This window comes from Panulirus ornatus, chromosome 2 (assembly GCF_036320965.1).
Source record: "Panulirus ornatus isolate Po-2019 chromosome 2, ASM3632096v1, whole genome shotgun sequence".
Taxonomy (NCBI): domain Eukaryota; kingdom Metazoa; phylum Arthropoda; class Malacostraca; order Decapoda; family Palinuridae; genus Panulirus; species Panulirus ornatus.
Window position 1 is genome coordinate 74523690 of NC_092225.1, and position 18359 is coordinate 74542048.

The 18359-nt window shown below is 41.8% G+C and overlaps 1 protein-coding gene and 1 long non-coding RNA gene across 2 annotated transcripts in view; one reads left to right on the top strand and one right to left on the bottom strand.

The window, feature by feature from the left end:
* Window positions 1–18359, top strand: part of LOC139757283 (uncharacterized) — a 357868-nt gene that overhangs the window by 148266 nt on the left and 191243 nt on the right. The gene's annotated exons all lie outside the window — the stretch shown is intronic.
* LOC139757279 (uncharacterized) overlaps window positions 1–18359 on the bottom strand; it is a 791816-nt gene that overhangs the window by 57015 nt on the left and 716442 nt on the right. The window contains exon 30 of the mRNA XM_071677629.1: window positions 9368–9493. Within this exon, the coding sequence (XP_071533730.1) occupies window positions 9368–9493 (126 nt within the window). The remainder of the gene's footprint in view (window positions 1–9367; window positions 9494–18359) is intronic.

Consider the following 18359-nt stretch of genomic DNA (forward strand, 5'->3'; position numbering starts at 1 on the left):
GACCAAGAGGATATATGTGTCAGAGGTGAAGCAAACGAGGAGAAGTGGGAGACCAAATTGGAGGTGGAAAGATGGAGTGAAAAAGATTTTGAGTGATTGGGGCCTGAACATGCAGGAGGGTGTAAGGCGTGCAAGGAATAGAGTGAATTGGAACGATTTGGTATACCGGGATTGACGTGCTGTCAATGGATTGAACCAGGGCATGTGAAGCGTCTGGGGTAAACCATGCAAAGTGTGTGGGGCCTGGATGTGGAAAGGGAGCTGTGGTTTCGGTGCATTATTACATGACAGCTAGAGACTGAGTGTGAACGAATGGGGCCTTTGGTGTTTTTCCTAGCGCTACCTCGCACACGTGAGGGGGGAGGGGGTTGTTATTCCATGTGTGGCGAGGTGGCGATGGGAACAAATAAAGGCAGACAGTATGAATTATGTACATGTGTATATATGTATATGTCTGTGTGTGTATATATATGTGTACATTGAGATGTATAGGTATGTATATTGTGCATGGGTGGACATGTATGTATATACCTGTGTATGTGGGCAGGTTGGGCCATTCTTTCGTCTGTTTCCTTGCGCTACCTCGCTAACGCGGGAGACAGCGACAAAGCAAAATAAATAAAAATAAATAAATAAATATGATTCATGGTGAGGTGCCTAAGGATTGGTGGAATGCTTGCATAGTGCCATTGTACAAAGGCAAAGGGGACAAAGGTGAGTGCTCAAATTACAGAGGTATAAGTTTGTTGAGTATTCCCGGGAAATTATATGGGAGGGTATTGATTGAGAGGGTGAAGGCATGTACTGAGCATCAGATTGGGGAAGAGCAGTGTGGTTTCAGAAGTGGTAGAGGATGTGTGGATCAGGTGTTTGCTTTGAAGAATGTATGTGAGAAATTCTTAGAAAAGCAAATGGATTTGTATGTAGCATTTATGGATCTGGAGAGGGCATATGATAAGAGTTGATAGAGATGCTCTGTGGAAGGTATTAAGAATATATGGTATGGGAGGAAAGTTGTTAGAATCAGTGAAAAGCTTTCATTGAGGATGTATGGCATGTGTACGTGTAGGAAGAGAGGAAAGTGATTGGTTTGCAGTGAATGTAGGTTTGCGGCAGGGGTGTGTGATGTCTCCATGGTTGTTTAATTTGTTTATGGATGGGGTTGTTAGGGAGTTGAATACAAGAGTTTTGGAAAGAGGGGCAAGTATGCAGTCTATTGTGGATGAGAGAGCTAAGGAAGTGTCAGTTGTCGTTCGCTGATGATACAGCGCTGGTGGCTGATTCATGTAAGAAACTACAGAAGTTGGTGACAGGTTGGTCAAGTGTGTGATATAAGAAAGTTGAGGGTAAATGTGAATAAGAACAAGGTTAGTAGGTACAGTAGGGTTGAGGGTCAAGTCAATTGGGAGGTAAGTTTGAATGGAGAAAAACTGAAGGAAGTGAAGTGTTTTAGATATCTGGGAGTGGATTTGGCAGCGAATGGAAACATGGAAGCGGAAGTGAATCATAGGGTGGGGGAGGGGGCGAAAATTCTGGGAGCCTTGAAGAATGTGTGGAAGTCAAGAACATTATCTCGGAAAGCAAAAATGGGTATGTTTGATGGAATAGTGTTTCCAACAATGTTGTATGGTTGCGAGGCGTGGGCTATGGATAGAGTTGTGTGCAGGAGGGTGGCTGTGCTGGAAATGAGATGTTTGAAGACAGTATGTGGTGTGAGGTGGTTTGATCGAGTAAGTAATAATAGGGTAAGAGAGGTGTGTGGTAATAAAAAGTGTGTGGTTGAAAGAGCAGAAGAGGGTGTTTTGAAATGGTTTGGTCACATGGAGGGAATGAGTGAGGAAAGATTGACAAAGAGGATATATATGTCAGAGGTGAAGCGAACGAGGAGAAGCGGGAGACCAAATTGGAGGTGGAAAGATGGAGTGAAAAAGATTTTGAGTGATCGGGGCGTGAAGATGCAGGAGGGTGAAAGGCGTGCAAGGAATAGAGTGAATTGGAACGATGTGGTATACCGGGGTCGACGTGCTGTCAATGGATTGAACCATGGCATGTGAAGTACTGGGGTAAACCATGGAAAGTTCTGTGGGGCCTGGATGTGGAAAGGGAGCTGTCGTTTTGGTGCATTATTACATGACAGCTAGAGACTGAGTGTGAACGAATCGGGCCTTTTGTTGTCTTTTCCTAGTGCTACCTCGTGCTCATGAGGGGGGAGGGGGATGTTATTTCCTGTGTGGCGGGATGGCGATGGGAATGAATAAATGCAGACAGTATGAATTATGTACATGTGTATATATGTATATGTCTGTGTGTGTGTATATATATATGTATACGTTGAGATGTATAGGTATGTATATTTGCGTGTGTGGACGTGTATGTATATACATATGTATGTGGGTGGGTTGGGCCATTCTTTCGTCTGTTTCTTTGCGCTACCTCGCTAACATGGGAGACAGCGACAAAGCAAAATAAAAAATGATACGATTTTTGCAGGGAAAAAATGCAAATGAGTGGGAGATGTATAAAAGAAAGAGGCAGGAGGTCAAGAGAAAGGTGCAAGAGGTGAAAAAGAGGGCAAATGAGAGTTGGGGTGAGAGAGTATCATTAAATTTTAGGGAGAATAAAAAGATGTTTCGGAAGGAGGTAAATAAAGTGCGAAGGACAAGGAAGTAAATGAGAACTTCAGTGAAGGGGGCTAATGGGGTGGTGATAACAAGTAGTGGTGATGTGAGAAGGAGATGGAGTGAGTATTTTGAAGGTTTGTTGAATGTGTTTGATGATAGAGTGGCAGATATAGGGTGTTTTGGTCGAGGTGGTGTGCAAAGTGAGAGGGTTAGGGAAAATGATTTGGTAAACAGAGAAGAGGTAGTAAAAGCTTTGCGGAAGATGAAAGCCGGCAAGGCAGCAGGTTTGGATGGTATTGCAGTGGAATTTATTAAAAAAGGGGGTGACTGTATTGTTGACTGGCTGGTAAGGTTATCTAATGTATGTATGATTCATGGTGAGGTGCTTGAGGATTGGCAGAATGCTTGCATAGTGCCATTGTACAAAGGCAAAGAGGATAAGAGTGAGTGTTCAAATTACAGAGGTATATGTTTGTTGAGTATTCCTTTTAAATTATATGGGAGGGTATTGATTGAGAGAGGTGAAGGCATGTACAGAGCATCAGATTGGGGAAGAGCAGTGTAGTTTCCGAAGTGGTAGAGGATGTGTGGATCAGGTGTTTGCTTTGAAGAATGTATGTGAGAAATACATAGAAAATCAAATGGATTTGTATGTAGCATTTATGGATCTGGAGAAGGCATGTGATAGAGTTGATAGAGATGCTCTGTGGAAGGTATTGAGAATATATGGTGTGGGAGGCAAGTTGTTAGAAGCAGTGAAAAGTTTTTATCCAGGATGTAAGGCATGTGTATGTGTAGGAAGAGAGGAAAGTGATTGGTTCTCAGTGAATGTAGGTTTGCGGCAGGGGTGTGTGTTGTCTCCATGGTTGTTTAATTTGCTTATGGATGGGGTTGTTAGGGAGGTGAATGCAAGAGTGTTGGTAAGAGGGGCAAGTATGCAGTCTGTTGTGGATGAGAGAGCTTGGGAAGTGAGTCAGTTGTTGTTCGCTGATGATACAGCGCTGGTGGCTGATTCATTTGAGAAACTGCAGAAGCTGGTGACTGAGTTTGGTAAAGTGTGTCGCTGTCTCCCGCATTTGCGAGGTAGCCCAAGGAAACAGACAAAAGAAATGGCCCAACCCACCCCCATACACATGTATATACATGCGTCCACACACGCAAATATACATACCTACACAGCTTTCCATGGTTTACCCCAGACACTTCACATGCCCTGATTCAATCCACTGGCAGCACGTCAACTCCGGTATACCACATCGATCCAATTCACTCTATTCCTTGCCCTCCTTTCATGAAACCCTCCTGCATGTTCAGGCCCCGATCACACAAAATCTTTTTCACTCCATCTTTCCATCTCCAATTTGGTCTCCCACTTCTTTTCGTTCCCTCCACCTCCGACACATATATCCTCTTGGTCAATCTTTCCTCACTCATTCTCACCATGTGCCCAAACCATTTCAAAACACCCTCTTCTGCTCTCTCAACCACGCTCTTTTTATTTCCACACATCTCTCTTACCCTTACATTACTTACTCGATCAAACCACCTCACACCACACATTGTCCTCAAACATCTCATTTCCAGCACATCCATCCTCCTGCGCACAACTCTATCCATAGCCCACGCCTCGCAACCATACAACATTGTTGGAACCACTATTCCTTCAAACATACCCATTTTTGCTTTCCAAGATAATGTTCTCGACTTCCACACATTCTTCAAGGCTCCAGGATTTTTGCCCCCTCCCCCACCCTATGATCCACTTCCGCTTCCATGGTTCCATCCGCTGCCAGACCTACTCCCAGATATCTAAAACACTTTACTTCCTCCAGTTTTGCTCCATTCAAACTTACCTCCCAATTGACTTGACCCTCAACCCTACTGTACCTAATAACCTTGCTCTTATTCACATTTACTCTTAACTTTCTTCTTTCACACACTTTACCAAACTCAGTCACCAGCTTCTGCAGTTTCTCACATGAATCAGCCACCAGCGCTGTATCATCAGCGAACAACAACTGACTCACTTCCCAAGCTCTCTCATCCCCAACAGTCTTCATACTTTCCCCTCTTTCCAAAACTCTTGCATTCACCTCCCTAAGAACCCCATCCATAAACAAATTAAACAACCATGGAGACATCACACACCCCTGCCGCAAACCTACATTCACTGAGAACCAATCACTTTCCTCTCTTCCTACATGTACACATGCCTTACATCCTCGATAAAAACTTTTCACTGCTTCTAACAACTTGCCTCCCACACCATATATTCTTAATACTTTCCACAGAGCATCTCTATCAACTCTATCATATGCCTTCTCCAGATCCATACAATAAATGCTACATACAAATCCATTTGCTTTTCTAAGTATTTCTCACATACATTCTTCAAAGCAAACACCTTATCCACACATCCTCTACCACTTCTGAAACCACACTGCTCTTCCCCAATCTGATGCTCTGTACATGCATTCACCCTCTCAATCAATACCCTCCCATATAATTTACCAGGAATACTCAACAAACTTATACCTCTGTAATTTGAGCACTCACTCTTATCCCCTTTGCCTTTGTAAAGTGGCACTATGCACGCATTCCGCCAATCCTCAGGCACCTCACCATGAGTCATACATACATTAAATAACCTTACCAACCAGTCAATAATACAGTCACCCTCTTTTTTTATAAATTCCACTGCAATACCATCCAAACCTGCTGCCTTGCTGGCTTTCATCTTCCGCAAAGCTTTTACTACCTCTTCTCTGTTTACCAAATCATTTTCCCTAACCCTCTCACTTTGCAAACCACCTCGACCAAAACACCCTACATCTGCCACTCTATCATCAAACACATTCAACAAACCTTTAAAATACTCACTCCATCTCCTTCTCACATGGTGAGAGTAAGTGAACTTGGGAAGGAGACTTGTGTGAGGAAGTACCAGGAGAGACTGAGTACAGAATGGAAAAAGGTGAGAACAATGGAAGTAAGGGGAGTGGGGGAGGAATGGGATGTATTTAGGGAATCAGTGATGGATTGCACAAAAGATGCTTGCGGCATGAGGAGAGTGGGAGGTGGGTTGATTAGAAAGGGTAGTGAGTGGTGGGATGAAGAAGTAAGATTATTAGTGAAAGAGAAGAGAGAGGCATTTGGACGATTTTTGCAGGGAAAAAATGCAATTGAGTGGGAGATGTATAAAAGAAAGAGACAGGAGGTCAAGAGAAAGGTGCAAGAGGTGAAAAAGAGGGCAAATGGGAGTTGGGGTGAGAGAGTATCATTAAATTTTAGGGAGAATAAAAAGATGTTCTGGAAGGAGGTAAATAAAGTGCATAAGACAAGGGAGCAAATGGGAACTTCAGTGAAGGGTGCAAATGGGGAGGTGATATATATATATATATAGTGAAACATTTTTATCAATATGTAAGGCATGTGTACGAGTAGGAAGTGAGTCACAGGGTGGGGGAGGGGACGAAAGTTCTGGGACCCTTGAAAAATGTGTGGAAGGCGAGAACATTATCTCAGAAAGCAAAAATGGGTATGTTTGAAGGAATAATGGTTCCAACAATGTTATATGGTTGCGAGGGTTGTGTGAAGGAGGGTGGATGTGTTGGAAATGAGGTGTTTGAAGAAAATATGTGGTGTGAGGTGGTTTGTTCATGTAATGAAAGGGTAAGAGATGTGTGGTAAAGAAGGATGTGGTTGACAGAGCATTAGAAGGCTTTTTGAAATGGTTTGGTCACATGGAGAGAATGAGTGAGGAAAGATTGACAATGAGGATATATGTGTCAGAGGTGGAGGGAACAAAGAGAAGTGGGAGACCAAATTGGAGGTGGAAGGATGGAGTGAAAAATCATTTTGAGCAATCAGAGCTTGAACATGCAGGAGGGTGAAAGGCTTGCAAGAAATAGAGTGAATTGGAAAGGTGTGGTATACTGGGGTCAACGTGCTGTCAATGGATTGAACCAGGGCAAGTGAAGCATCTGGGGTACACCATGGAAAGTTTTGTGAGGCCTGGATGTGGAAAGGGAGCTGTGGTTTTGGTGCCTTATACATGACAGCAAGAGACTAAGTATGAATGAATGTGGCCTTTGATGTCTTTTCCTAGTGCTACCTCGCATGCGTGTGGGGAGAGGGGGTTGTCTTTTCATGTGTGGCAGGGTGGCGATGGGAATTAATAAGGGCAGTAGAGATGAATTATGTACACATATACATACCTATACATTTCAACGTATACATATACATACATCCACAAACATATAAATATGTACATATCCATACTTGCTGCCTTCATCCTTTCCTGTTGCCACCCCGCCCCCATGAAAATGGCAACCCCCTTCCCCTGCACGTGCACAAGGTAGCTTTCATTTGTAATGCACCGAAACCACAGCTCTCTTTCCACATCCAGGCCCCACAAAACTTTCCATGGTTTACCCCAGACGCTTCACATGCCCTGGTTCAATCTACTGACAGCACGTTGACCCCAGCATACTACATCGTTCCAATTCACTCTATTCCTTGTATGCCTTTCACCCTCCTGTATGTTCAGGCCCCAATCGCTCAAAATCTTTTTCACTCCATCCTTCCACCTCCAATTTGGTCTCCCACTTTTCCTCGTTCCCTTCACCTCTGACACATATATCCTCTTTGTCAAACTTTCCTTACTCATTCTCTGCAAGTGACCAAACCATTTCAATACACCCACTTCTGCTCTTTCAACCATACTCTTTTCATACCAAACATCTCTCTTACCCTTTCATTAATTACTCGATCAAACCTCCTCACACCACATATTGTCTTCAAACAGTTAATTTCCAACACATGTACCCTCCTCCCCACAACTCCATTTATAGCCCATGCCTCACAACCATGTAACATTGTTGAAACCACTATTCCTTCAAACATACCCATTTTTGCTCTCCGAGATAACATTTTCGCCTTCCACACATTCATACTTGGTCACCGTCATCCATTCCTGATGCCATCCTTCCCCAGAGGAAATAGCAAAGATGTATGAAAAAAACAAAAAGAATTGTAAGATAACCTTTTTTTCTCCTTCAAACCTAATCACCACCCCCTACATCATTGTGGTAGTGCCAGGAAACAGATGAAGAGAGGCCACATCTGCTCACACCCATACAAGAGCTGTTATGTGTAATGCACCAAAACCACAGCTCCTATCCTACCTATGCCCAGGTCCCACAGACCTTTCCATGGTTTACCTAGGGCACTTCCCATGCCCTGGTTCAGTTCACTGACAGCATGTTGACCTCAATATACCTTACTGTTCCAATTCACTCTTTCATGCATGCCTTTGTCCCTCTTGCATGTTCAGGCCCAATCCCTTAAAATCTTTTTCATTCCATCCTTCCATTTTCAGTTGGGTGTCACTGTTCTCCTTATTCTCTCCACTTCTGACAAATATACCATCTTTGTCAATCTTTCCTCACTCGTTCTCTGCGTATGTCCAAACCATTTCAACACATTCTTCTACTTTCTCAACCACACTCTTTTCATTACCACACATCCCTCTTACCCTTAACAGTCATATGAAAACCTCATTTAAAATGATAATAATCAGATTTTTTTTATGCAGACTCTAAACAAGTAAGGAACCAACAATGCATCCTCCCATCACATCACTGTGCATGCATCTTACCTCTCTGCAGGTATTCACAAATGCCTAATTTCTGATCGTGTTAGTACGACTCCCGTAAATTTCATTCCTTTTCTATGAAAGGTTTGTTCACAGACATCATACTGGAATTGAATGTCGTAACTGCATGATGTAATAAGTATTTCTGCCATAAATGTAGGATGTAAAAATATTCAAAGACAATCTCAGCCCACATGATGAGTGCTAATCAGTAAAGTGATGGGTCATAGATGGAGCTGAGTGGGGAAGACTGTAAAACAGTGCTACTAACTGCCAGCATCAAGAACTACTGTATCTGCACACTTTTTTGACAAGCATTTATAGCAAAATATACTGGATAAAACTATATAGATAGTGGTTACTACATTATTCCAGATACAAAAACTTTCCAATTAGGTGAATGCAGGATAATAATGCTTTTCCTATACTGTGATTATACCCAAAAAATTATCCTGTTGAAAGCAGTACTTGTTTTCTTTTTTTACTAACTAGCTGAATCGTATTAGGAAGGAATGAGCTTTATAGGAAATCCAAGTACAGTAACATGCACTTAAAAAGATTGTTAAACTTTAGAATCTCATGTTAAAAAGGCCTTTCTGCCATATTCTGTAGAGAATATCAGAGGCTGTTCTCTGAATTTTGTATCAAAGGCATAAAATTCTATGCTACATACTTTGAATAAATTCATTCACTGATTTTCTTCACTTTAGCAACAGTACTGTGTCAAACCCAAAAGATCTTACTTCTGCCTGCATCTTTCACTTTTATCATAATATCTATGACTTCTTTCATCATGGGATTATCGACAGTACCTTTCTCATAAAGTAAAAACTCAGGAGCAATAATAAAGCAGTCTGCAATGCACTGTAGTAAAGCTGAATATTCGTAGCAAAGATTATAGCTGAAACATAAAATAAGCCATAAACTTTTTGCTATGTATTACAAGCTGATCTGGACATCCACAGCATTATTTGTGCATGTAAATACTGAAGCTGCAAAAATAAATGTGCTTTGTGTATAGTAAAGCTGTGCACTCTTTGAATCAAAGCTGTATAAAGTGTTAGAAGTGAATGTGGATGCCCTGTCTCACCCTGGGTCCATCCACAGCATTGATAAGTGAGTCCACCTGGAGGGGCGGCAGGTGGGCTGAGGGCAGCTGGGTTGTGGTGGTGGGTGGTGCTGGGGTAGTGGTGGGGAGCAGCACTACAGACCCCATCTGACAAAATAATAAAAAATACCTTGTTGAATTTAGGTTTTATGGGTGAATGTGGAATGATAAGAAATGTCATCTACAAAATTAAAAAATATCATTTATCTTAATTCAACAAACAAGTTCATAATGGTGTTGGGTAGAAGCTCCTAGTGAAATGATGGAATGAGTAAAACTCAACAGTAAAATGCACTAGGTGCTACTGGTATGCACAGACAAATTTTGTCTCTGAAACTGGTGCATTTAACCTTAAGATTCTTCAGACAAGTGTGGTCAACAACAGTAATGAGGCAAAATTACAAATGTTCAAGAAAAAATATCTGCAATATAGAAGTTAAGGGTTTTTCTTTCTTTCACCAGTAGCTCTTTAACCTACAATGCCAAACCCACCTCAAGTTTACAAATAAAAATGCTGTCCAGACAATATCGTACAAAACTCAAAGAAATATACCCAAACAGTTTGCTGATGACATGCCAGATAAACCATTTTCTCTCCTGTTCTCATCTGTTAAATTATTACCCTTCCCAGTTAAAATACAAAATCCACCACACTATTCACAATGACACTATCTGCTATATAGTTTCCCTGAAGTATTTTACACATTTCTGGATAATTCTGAAACAAAATACATGCATGCAAACATAAAGTCAAGGATTAGTAAATACTTTGTTCATCAAATAGAAACTGTACTTATAGCAACATATGTAACTTTTTAGGTACTTAACTATACCATTCGCTTTTCATTATACTATGATTTGGGGGAATAATGTAAGTTGTAAAATCCTTGACTGATGTAACATACATTCTCATAAGTTAATATGATAAGGTGTTTTTGTATTCACAGGATTCATCTGTTATTCAACTACCACCAACAAAGGTGGTTTTTGATTCTACAAAGAATATGTATAATGTATAGATAGATCCAAAATATATTGAGGGTTACCTAAATAAAATTGATGATTATCATTACTGTAATTAGCTCTGTTAATTAATAGTACGTTACATATATATATATATATATATATATATATATATATATATATATATATATATATATATATATATATATATTTTTTTTTTACATTGGAAGTGCTAGGGAAAAAGAAAATACAAGGGAAATTATCGACAAATTTTGGAGAAAATGAGAAATTGTCTTTTTAAAATGTGCCATGTCATAGTTATTTGGACAGACATGGAAGGGTACAGAGTTCCAAAGCTTCAAGGTGTAAGGAATGAGAGAGTAATCAAAATGACCTACCCGTGAGTTGCAAACAGCCACACGTTAATCATGTGATACATGAGCTTGCCCATTATTGCTCGGTTTAGCAAAAGGTGAAGGCAAACAAGCAGGGAGCTCTTGGAAGCAAAAAACAAAGTATAACCTATAGAATAAGGAAAGTGAACCAGCATTGTAGCATAGCCCAAGCAGGTCAAGTTTTGAAGTTAGCGTGTGATAGTTTATAAATCTAACTACTTTTAACTCAACTATTTGTCAGGTAAGGATGCAGAGCTAAGAGCCATCCCAGATGTGAGAGCAGTAATCCATACAACAATGGATCAATCCTTTGTAAAAATGAAGCAACAGTTCACAAGGAAAGAAATTTCAATATCTAAAGAGAACCCCTAGTTTCTTAAGAGGCAAACTTAGATGATCCTTTAGTGTGAGGTTTCCAAAACAGAGTGGATGTTATAGTAATACCAAGTATGTTCAATGAATCTAGAGAATTACGGATCCATCAGTGGAGAGGGGAAAACTGTAAGGAATTTTCAATAGAGAGATGGGTAGAAACTGGATTTTTGGAAGCATTGAACTTAACCAGATTTTACCTATCCCATTGAGATAACCTGTCTAAGTTTGAGTTTATTGAGGAAATTGTGTAAAGATGAGATGTAGATTGAGTGAGAGAAGCAGAGTTAAAGGACATGGAAGAATGCAGTGTTGAGTCATCAGCATATAAGTGCATTTGGCTACTTGTGGAAGAAAGGATATAATTAATGAATTGGAGAAAAAGTGTAGGAGACAGAGCAGAACCTTGAAACAATGCTGTTAATGGAGAAAGGGGAAGAGTTTGATCTATCAACAACTTCAGAGATAGATTGGGCCAAGAAGAAGCTAGATATGAGAGAGCAAAGTCAGGGAGAGAAGCCAAAAGAGGAAAGTTTAGATGATACACCCTGTCAAAAGCTTTGAATATGTCAAGGGCAACTACATAAAATTCCTCAAAATTTTTCAGGGACAAGGAGGGAACTGAGGAGGGATTCAAAGACTTTGGAAATGGTGGATGTCAAAACAACAGGACATTAGTTAGATGGGTTAGAGCAGTCACCTATCTTAGGGATGGGATGTACCAATGCATGCTTCCAAGTAGATGGAAAAGTTCTGGGTTCTAAACAGAAATGGAACATACAAAAAAGTTTGGGGGCAAGTTCAATGGCACCCTCTTTCAGTATATGGGGATGGATACCATCAGGACCATATGCCTTCCTTGTGTCCAGTAAAACAGTAAAACCTCTGTTATCCACAGTTTGAGACAATGAAATTTTCAAAACATCATATGTTTTTCAATTTCAGTTGGCATCCCTACATCATGAAAAAAAAATAGAAAAGATAATAAAAACATTTCAAATCACATACATGCAGTGCGCCAGCAATTAGTGTACTCATCAAGTGTTCTGTGGTGCTGGTGACTGCTTACTACCTCCCATGTGCTTTTTGACATGGTGATGTGAGCTGGTCTTGCACATTTATGTATTTTGTGCAACCTAGATTACTATTACTATTATCCCTGGGGATAGGGGTGAAAGAATACTTCCCACGTATTCCTCGCGTGTCGTAGAAAGCGACTAGAGGGGACGGGAGCGGGGGGCCGGAAATCCTCCCCTCCTTGTATTAACTTTCTAAAATGGGAAACAGAAGAAGGAGTCACGCGGGGAGTGATCATCCTCCTCGAAGGCTCAGAGTGGGGTGCCTAAATGTGTGTGGATGTAACCAAGATGTGAAAAAAGGAGAGATAGGTAGTATGTTTGAGGAAAGGAACCTGGATGTTTTGGCTCTGAGTGAAACGAAGCTCAAGGGTAAAGGGGAAGAGTGGTTTGGAAATGTCTGGGGAGTGAAGTCAGGGGTTAGTGAGAGGACAAGAGCAAGGGAAGGAGTAGCAATACTCCTGAAACAGGAGTTGTGGGAGTATGTGATAGAATGTAAGAAAGTAAATTCTCGATTAATATGGGTAAAATTGAAAGTTGATGGAGAGAGGTGGGTGATTATTGGTGCATATGCACCTGGGCATGAGAAGAAAGATCATGAGAGGCAAGTGTTTTGGGAGCAGCTGAATGAGTGTGTTAGCGGTTTTGATGCACGAGACCGGGTTATAGTGATGGGTGATTTGAATGCAAAGGTGAGTAATGTGGCAGTTGAGGGAATAATTGGTATGCATGGGGTGTTCAGTGTTGTAAATGGAAATGGTGAAGAGCTTGTAGATTTATGTGCTGAAAAAGGACTGATGATTGGGAGTACCTGGTTTAAAAAGCGAGATATACATGAGTATACTTATGTAAGTAGGAGAGATGGCCAGAGGGCGTTATTGGATTACGTGTTAATTGACAGGCGTGCGAAAGAGAGACTTTTGGATGTTAATGTGCTGAGAGGTGCAACTGGAGGGATGTCTGATCATTATCTTGTGGAGGCTAGGGTGAAGATTAGTATGGGTTTTCGGGAAAAGAGGAGTGAATGTTGGGGTGAAGAAGGTGGTGAGAGTAGGTGAGCTTGGGAAGGAGACCTGTGTGGGGAAGTACCAGGAGAGACTGTGTACAGAATGGAAAAAGGTGAGAACAATGGAAGTAAGGGGAGTGGGGGAGGAATGGGATGTATTTAGGGAATCAGTGATGGATTGCGCAAAAGATGCTTGTGGCATGAGAAGAGTGGGAGGTAGGCTGTTTAGAAAGGGTAGTGAGTGGTGGGATGAAGAAGTAAGAGTATTAGTGAAAGAGAAGAGAGAGGCATTTGGACGATTTTTGCAGGGAAAAAATGCAATTGAGTGGGAGAAGTATAAAAGAAAGAGACAGGAGGTCAAGAGAAAGGTGCAAGAGGTGAAAAAAAGGGCAAATGAGAGTTGGGGTGAGAGACTATCAGTAGGTTTTAGGGAGAATAAAAAGATGTTCTGGAAGGAGGTAAATAGGGTGCGTAAGACAAGGGAGCAAATGGGTACTTCAGTGAAGGGCGTAAATGGGGAGGTGATAACAAGTAGTGGTGATGTGAGAAGGAGATGGAATGAGTATTTTGAAGGTCTGTTGAATGTGTCTGATGACAGAGTGGCAGATATAGGGTGTTTTGGTCGAGGTGGTGTGCAAAGTGAGAGGGTTAGGGAAAATGATTTGGTAAACAGAGAAGAGGTAGTAAAAGCTTTGCGGAAGATGAAAGCCGGCAAGGCAGCAGGTTTGGATGGTATTGCAGTGGAATTTATTAAAAAAGGGGGTGACTGTATTGTTGACTGGTTGGTAAGGTTATTTAATGTATGTATGACTCATGGTGAGGTGCCTGAGGATTGGCGGAATGCGTGCATAGTACCATTGTACAAAGGCAAAGGGGATAAGAGTGAGTGCTCAAATTACAGAGGTATAAGCTTGTTGAGTATTCCTGGTAAATTATATGGGAGGGTATTGATTGAGAGGGTGAAGGCATGTACAGAGCATCAGATTGGGGAAGAGCAGTGCGGTTTCAGAAGTGGTAGAGGATGTGTGGATCAGGTGTTTGCTTTGAAGAATGTATGTGAGAAATACTTAGAAAAGCAAATGGATTTGTATGTAGCATTTATGGATCTGGAGAAGGCATATGATAGAGTTGATAGAGATGCTCTGTGGAAGGTATTAAGAATATATGGTGTGGGAGGCAAGTTGTTAGAAGCAGTGAAAAGTTTTTATCGAGGATGTAAGGCATGTGTACGTGTAGGAAGAGAGGAAAGTGATTGGTTCTCAGTGAATGTAGGTTTGCGGCAGGGGTGTGTGATGTCTCCATGGTTGTTTAATTTGTTTATGGATGGGGTTGTTAGGGAGGTAAATGCAAGAGTCCTGGAAAGAGGGGCAAGTATGAAGTCTGTTGGGGATGAGAGAGCTTGGGAAGTGAGTCAGTTGTTGTTCGCTGATGATACAGCGCTGGTGGCTGATTCATGTGAGAAACTGCAGAAGCTGGTGACTGAGTTTGGTAAAGTGTGTGGAAGAAGAAAGTTAAGAGTAAATGTGAATAAGAGCAAGGTTATTAGGTACAGTAGGGTTGAGGGTCAAGTCAATTGGGAGGTGAGTTTGAATGGAGAAAAACTGGAGGAAGTGAAGTGTTTTAGATATCTGGGAGTGGATCTGTCAGCGGATGGAACCATGGAAGCGGAAGTGGATCATAGGGTGGGGGAGGGGGCGAAAATTTTGGGAGCCTTGAAAAATGTGTGGAAGTCGAGAACATTATCTCGGAAAGCAAAAATGGGTATGTTTGAAGGAATAGTGGTTCCAACAATGTTGTATGGTTGCGAGGCGTGGGCTATGGATAGAGTTGTGCGCAGGAGGATGGATGTGCTGGAAATGAGATGTTTGAGGACAATGTGTGGTGTGAGGTGGTTTGATCGAGTAAGTAACGTAAGGGTAAGAGAGATGTGTGGAAATAAAAAGAGCGTGGTTGAGAGAGCAGAAGAGGGTGTTTTGAAATGGTTTGGGCACATGGAGAGAATGAGTGAGGAAAGATTAACCAAGAGGATATATGTGTCGGAGGTGGAGGGAACGAGGAGAAGAGGGAGACCAAATTGGAGGTGGAAAGATGGAGTGAAAAAGATTTTGTGTGATCGGGGCCTGAACATACAGGAGGGTGTAAGGAGGGCAAGGAATAGAGTGAATTGGAGCGATGTGGTATACAGGGGTTGACGTGCTGTCAGTGGAGTGAATCAAGGCATGTGAAACGTCTGGGGTAAACCATGGAAAGCTGTGTAGGTATGTATATTTGTGTGTGTGGACGTGTGTATGTACATGTGTATGGGGGGGGGGTTGGGCCATTTCTTTCGTCTGTTTCCTTGCGCTACCTCGCAAACGCGGGAGACAGCGACAAAGTATAAAAAAAAAAAGAAAAAAAAAAAAAAATGTATGTATGATTCAAGGTGAGGTGCCTGAGGATTGGCGGGAATGCTTGCATAGTGCCATTGTACAAAGGCAAAGGGGGTAAGAGTGAGTGCTCAAATTACAGAGGTATAAGTTTGTTGAGTATTCCTGGTAAATTATATGGGAGGGTATTGATTGAGAGGGTGAAGGCATGTACAGAGCATCAGATTGGGGAAGAGCAGTGCGGTTTCAGAAGTGGCAGAGGATGTGTGGATCAGGTGTTTGCTTTGAAGAATGTATGTGAGAAATACTTAGAAAAGCAAATGGCTTTGTATGTAGCATTTATGGATCTGGAGAAGGCATATGATAGAGTTGATAGAGATGCTCTGTGGAAGGTATTAAGAATATATGGTGTGGGAGGCAAGTTGTTAGAAGCAGTGAAAAGTTTTTATCGAGGATGTAAGGCATGTGTACGTGTAGGAAGAGAGGAAAGTGATTGGTTCTCAGTGAATGTAGGTTTGCGGCAGGGGTGTGTGATGTCTCCATGGTTGTTTAATTTGTTTATGGATGGGGTTGTTAGGGAGGTAAATGCAAGAGTCCTGGAAAGAGGGGCAAGTATGAAGTCTGTTGGGGATGAGAGAGCTTGGGAAGTGAGTCAGTTGTTGTTCGCTGATGATACAGCGCTGGTGGCTGATTCATGTGAGAAACTGCAGAAGCTGGTGACGGAGTTTGGTAAAGTGTGTGGAAGAAGAAAGTTAAGAGTAAATGTGAATAAGAGCAAGGTTATTAGGTACAGTAGGGTTGAGGGTCAAGTCAATTGGGAGGTGAGTTTGAATGGAGAAAAACTGGAGGAAGTGAAGTGTTTTAGATATCTGGGAGTGGATCTGTCAGCGGATGGAACCATGGAAGCGGAAGTGGATCATAGGGTGGGGGAGGGGGCGAAAATTTTGGGAGCCTTGAAAAATGTGTGGAAGTCGAGAACATTATCTCGGAAAGCAAAAATGGGTATGTTTGAAGGAATAGTGGTTCCAACAATGTTGTATGGTTGCGAGGCGTGGGCTATGGACAGAGTTGTGCGCAGGAGGATGGATGTGCTGGAAATGAGATGTTTGAGGACAATGTGTGGTGTGAGGTGGTTTGATCGAGTAAGTAACGTAAGGATAAGAGAGATGTGTGGAAATAAAAAGAGCGTGGTTGAGAGAGCAGAAGAGGGTGTTTTGAAATGGTTTGGGCACATGGAGAGAATGAGTGAGGAAAGATTAACCAAGAGGATATATGTGTCGGAGGTGGAGGGAATGAGGAGAAGAGGGAGACCAAATTGGAGGTGGAAAGATGGAGTGAAAAAGATTTTGTGTGATCGGGGCCTGAACATACAGGAGGGTGTAAGGAGGGCAAGGAATAGAGTGAATTGGAGCGATGTGGTATACAGGGGTTGACGTGCTGTCAGTGGAGTGAATCAAGGCATGTGAAACGTCTGGGGTAAACCATGGAAAGCTGTGTAGGTATGTATATTTGTGTGTGTGGACGTGTGTATGTACATGTGTATGGGGGGGGGGGTTGGGCCATTTCTTTCGTCTGTTTCCTTGCGCTACCTCGCAAACGCGGGAGACAGCGACAAAGTATAAAAAAAAAAAGAAAAAAAAAAAAAAAAAAAAAAAAAGATTACTATTGATGACAATTACCCCTTCCAAGTGTCATCAGGGATTGCCTGACAGCTCCTCAAAGCTGAGTATGTCTTTAGCCTCAAAAAGAAGATCGAAGTTGTGTAAGAGGGAGGCTAAGGGGAAAGTCTAGGGTGGCACTTGAGAAGGACTTCAATGTTGGCATGATGACTATTTACAAAATTATCAAGCAGCAGAAGATCAAGTTATCTATTACTGCATATTTGACTATGGTGTTGCAGTGGAATTTATTAAGAAAAGGGGGTGACTGTATTGTTGACTGGTTGGTAAGGTTATTTAATGTATGTATGATTCAAGGTGAGGTGCCTGAGGATTGGCGGAATGCTTGCATAGTGCCATTGTACAAAGGCAAAGGGGATAAGAGTGAGTGCTCAAATTACAGAGGTATAAGTTCGTTGAGTATTCCTGGTAAATTATATGGGAGGGTATTGATTGAGAGGGTGAAGGCATGTACAGAGCATCAGATTGGGGAAGAGCAGTGTGGTTTCAGAAGTAGTAGAGGATGTGTGGATCAGGTGTTTGCTTTGAAGAATATACGTGAGAAATACTTAGAAAAGCAAATGGATTTGTATGTAGCATTTATGGATCTGGAGAAGGCATATGATAGAGTTGATAGAGATGCTCTGTGGAAGGTATTAAGAATATACGGTGTGGGAGGCAAGTTGTTAGAAGCAGTGAAAAGTTTTTATCGAGGGTGTAAGGCATGTGTATGTGTAGGAAGAGAGGAAAGTGATTGGTTCTCAGTGAATGTAGGTTTGTGGCAGGGGTGTGTGATGTCTCCATGGTTGTTTAATTTGTTTATGGATGGGGTTGTTAGGGAGGTAAATGCAAGAGTTTTGGAGAGAGGGGCAAGTATGCAGTCCGTTGTGGATGGGAGAGGTTGGTAAGTGAGTCAGTTGTTGTTCGCTGATGATACAGCGCTGGTGGCTGATTCATGTGAAAAACTGCAGAAGCTGGTGACTGAGTTTGGTAAAGTGTGTGAAAGAAGAAAGTTAAGAGTAAATGTGAATAAGAGCAAGGTTATTAGGTACAGTAGGGTTGAGGGTCAAGTCGATTGGGAGGTAAGTTTGAATGGGGAAAAACTGCAGGAAGTAAAGTGTTATAGATATCTGGGAGT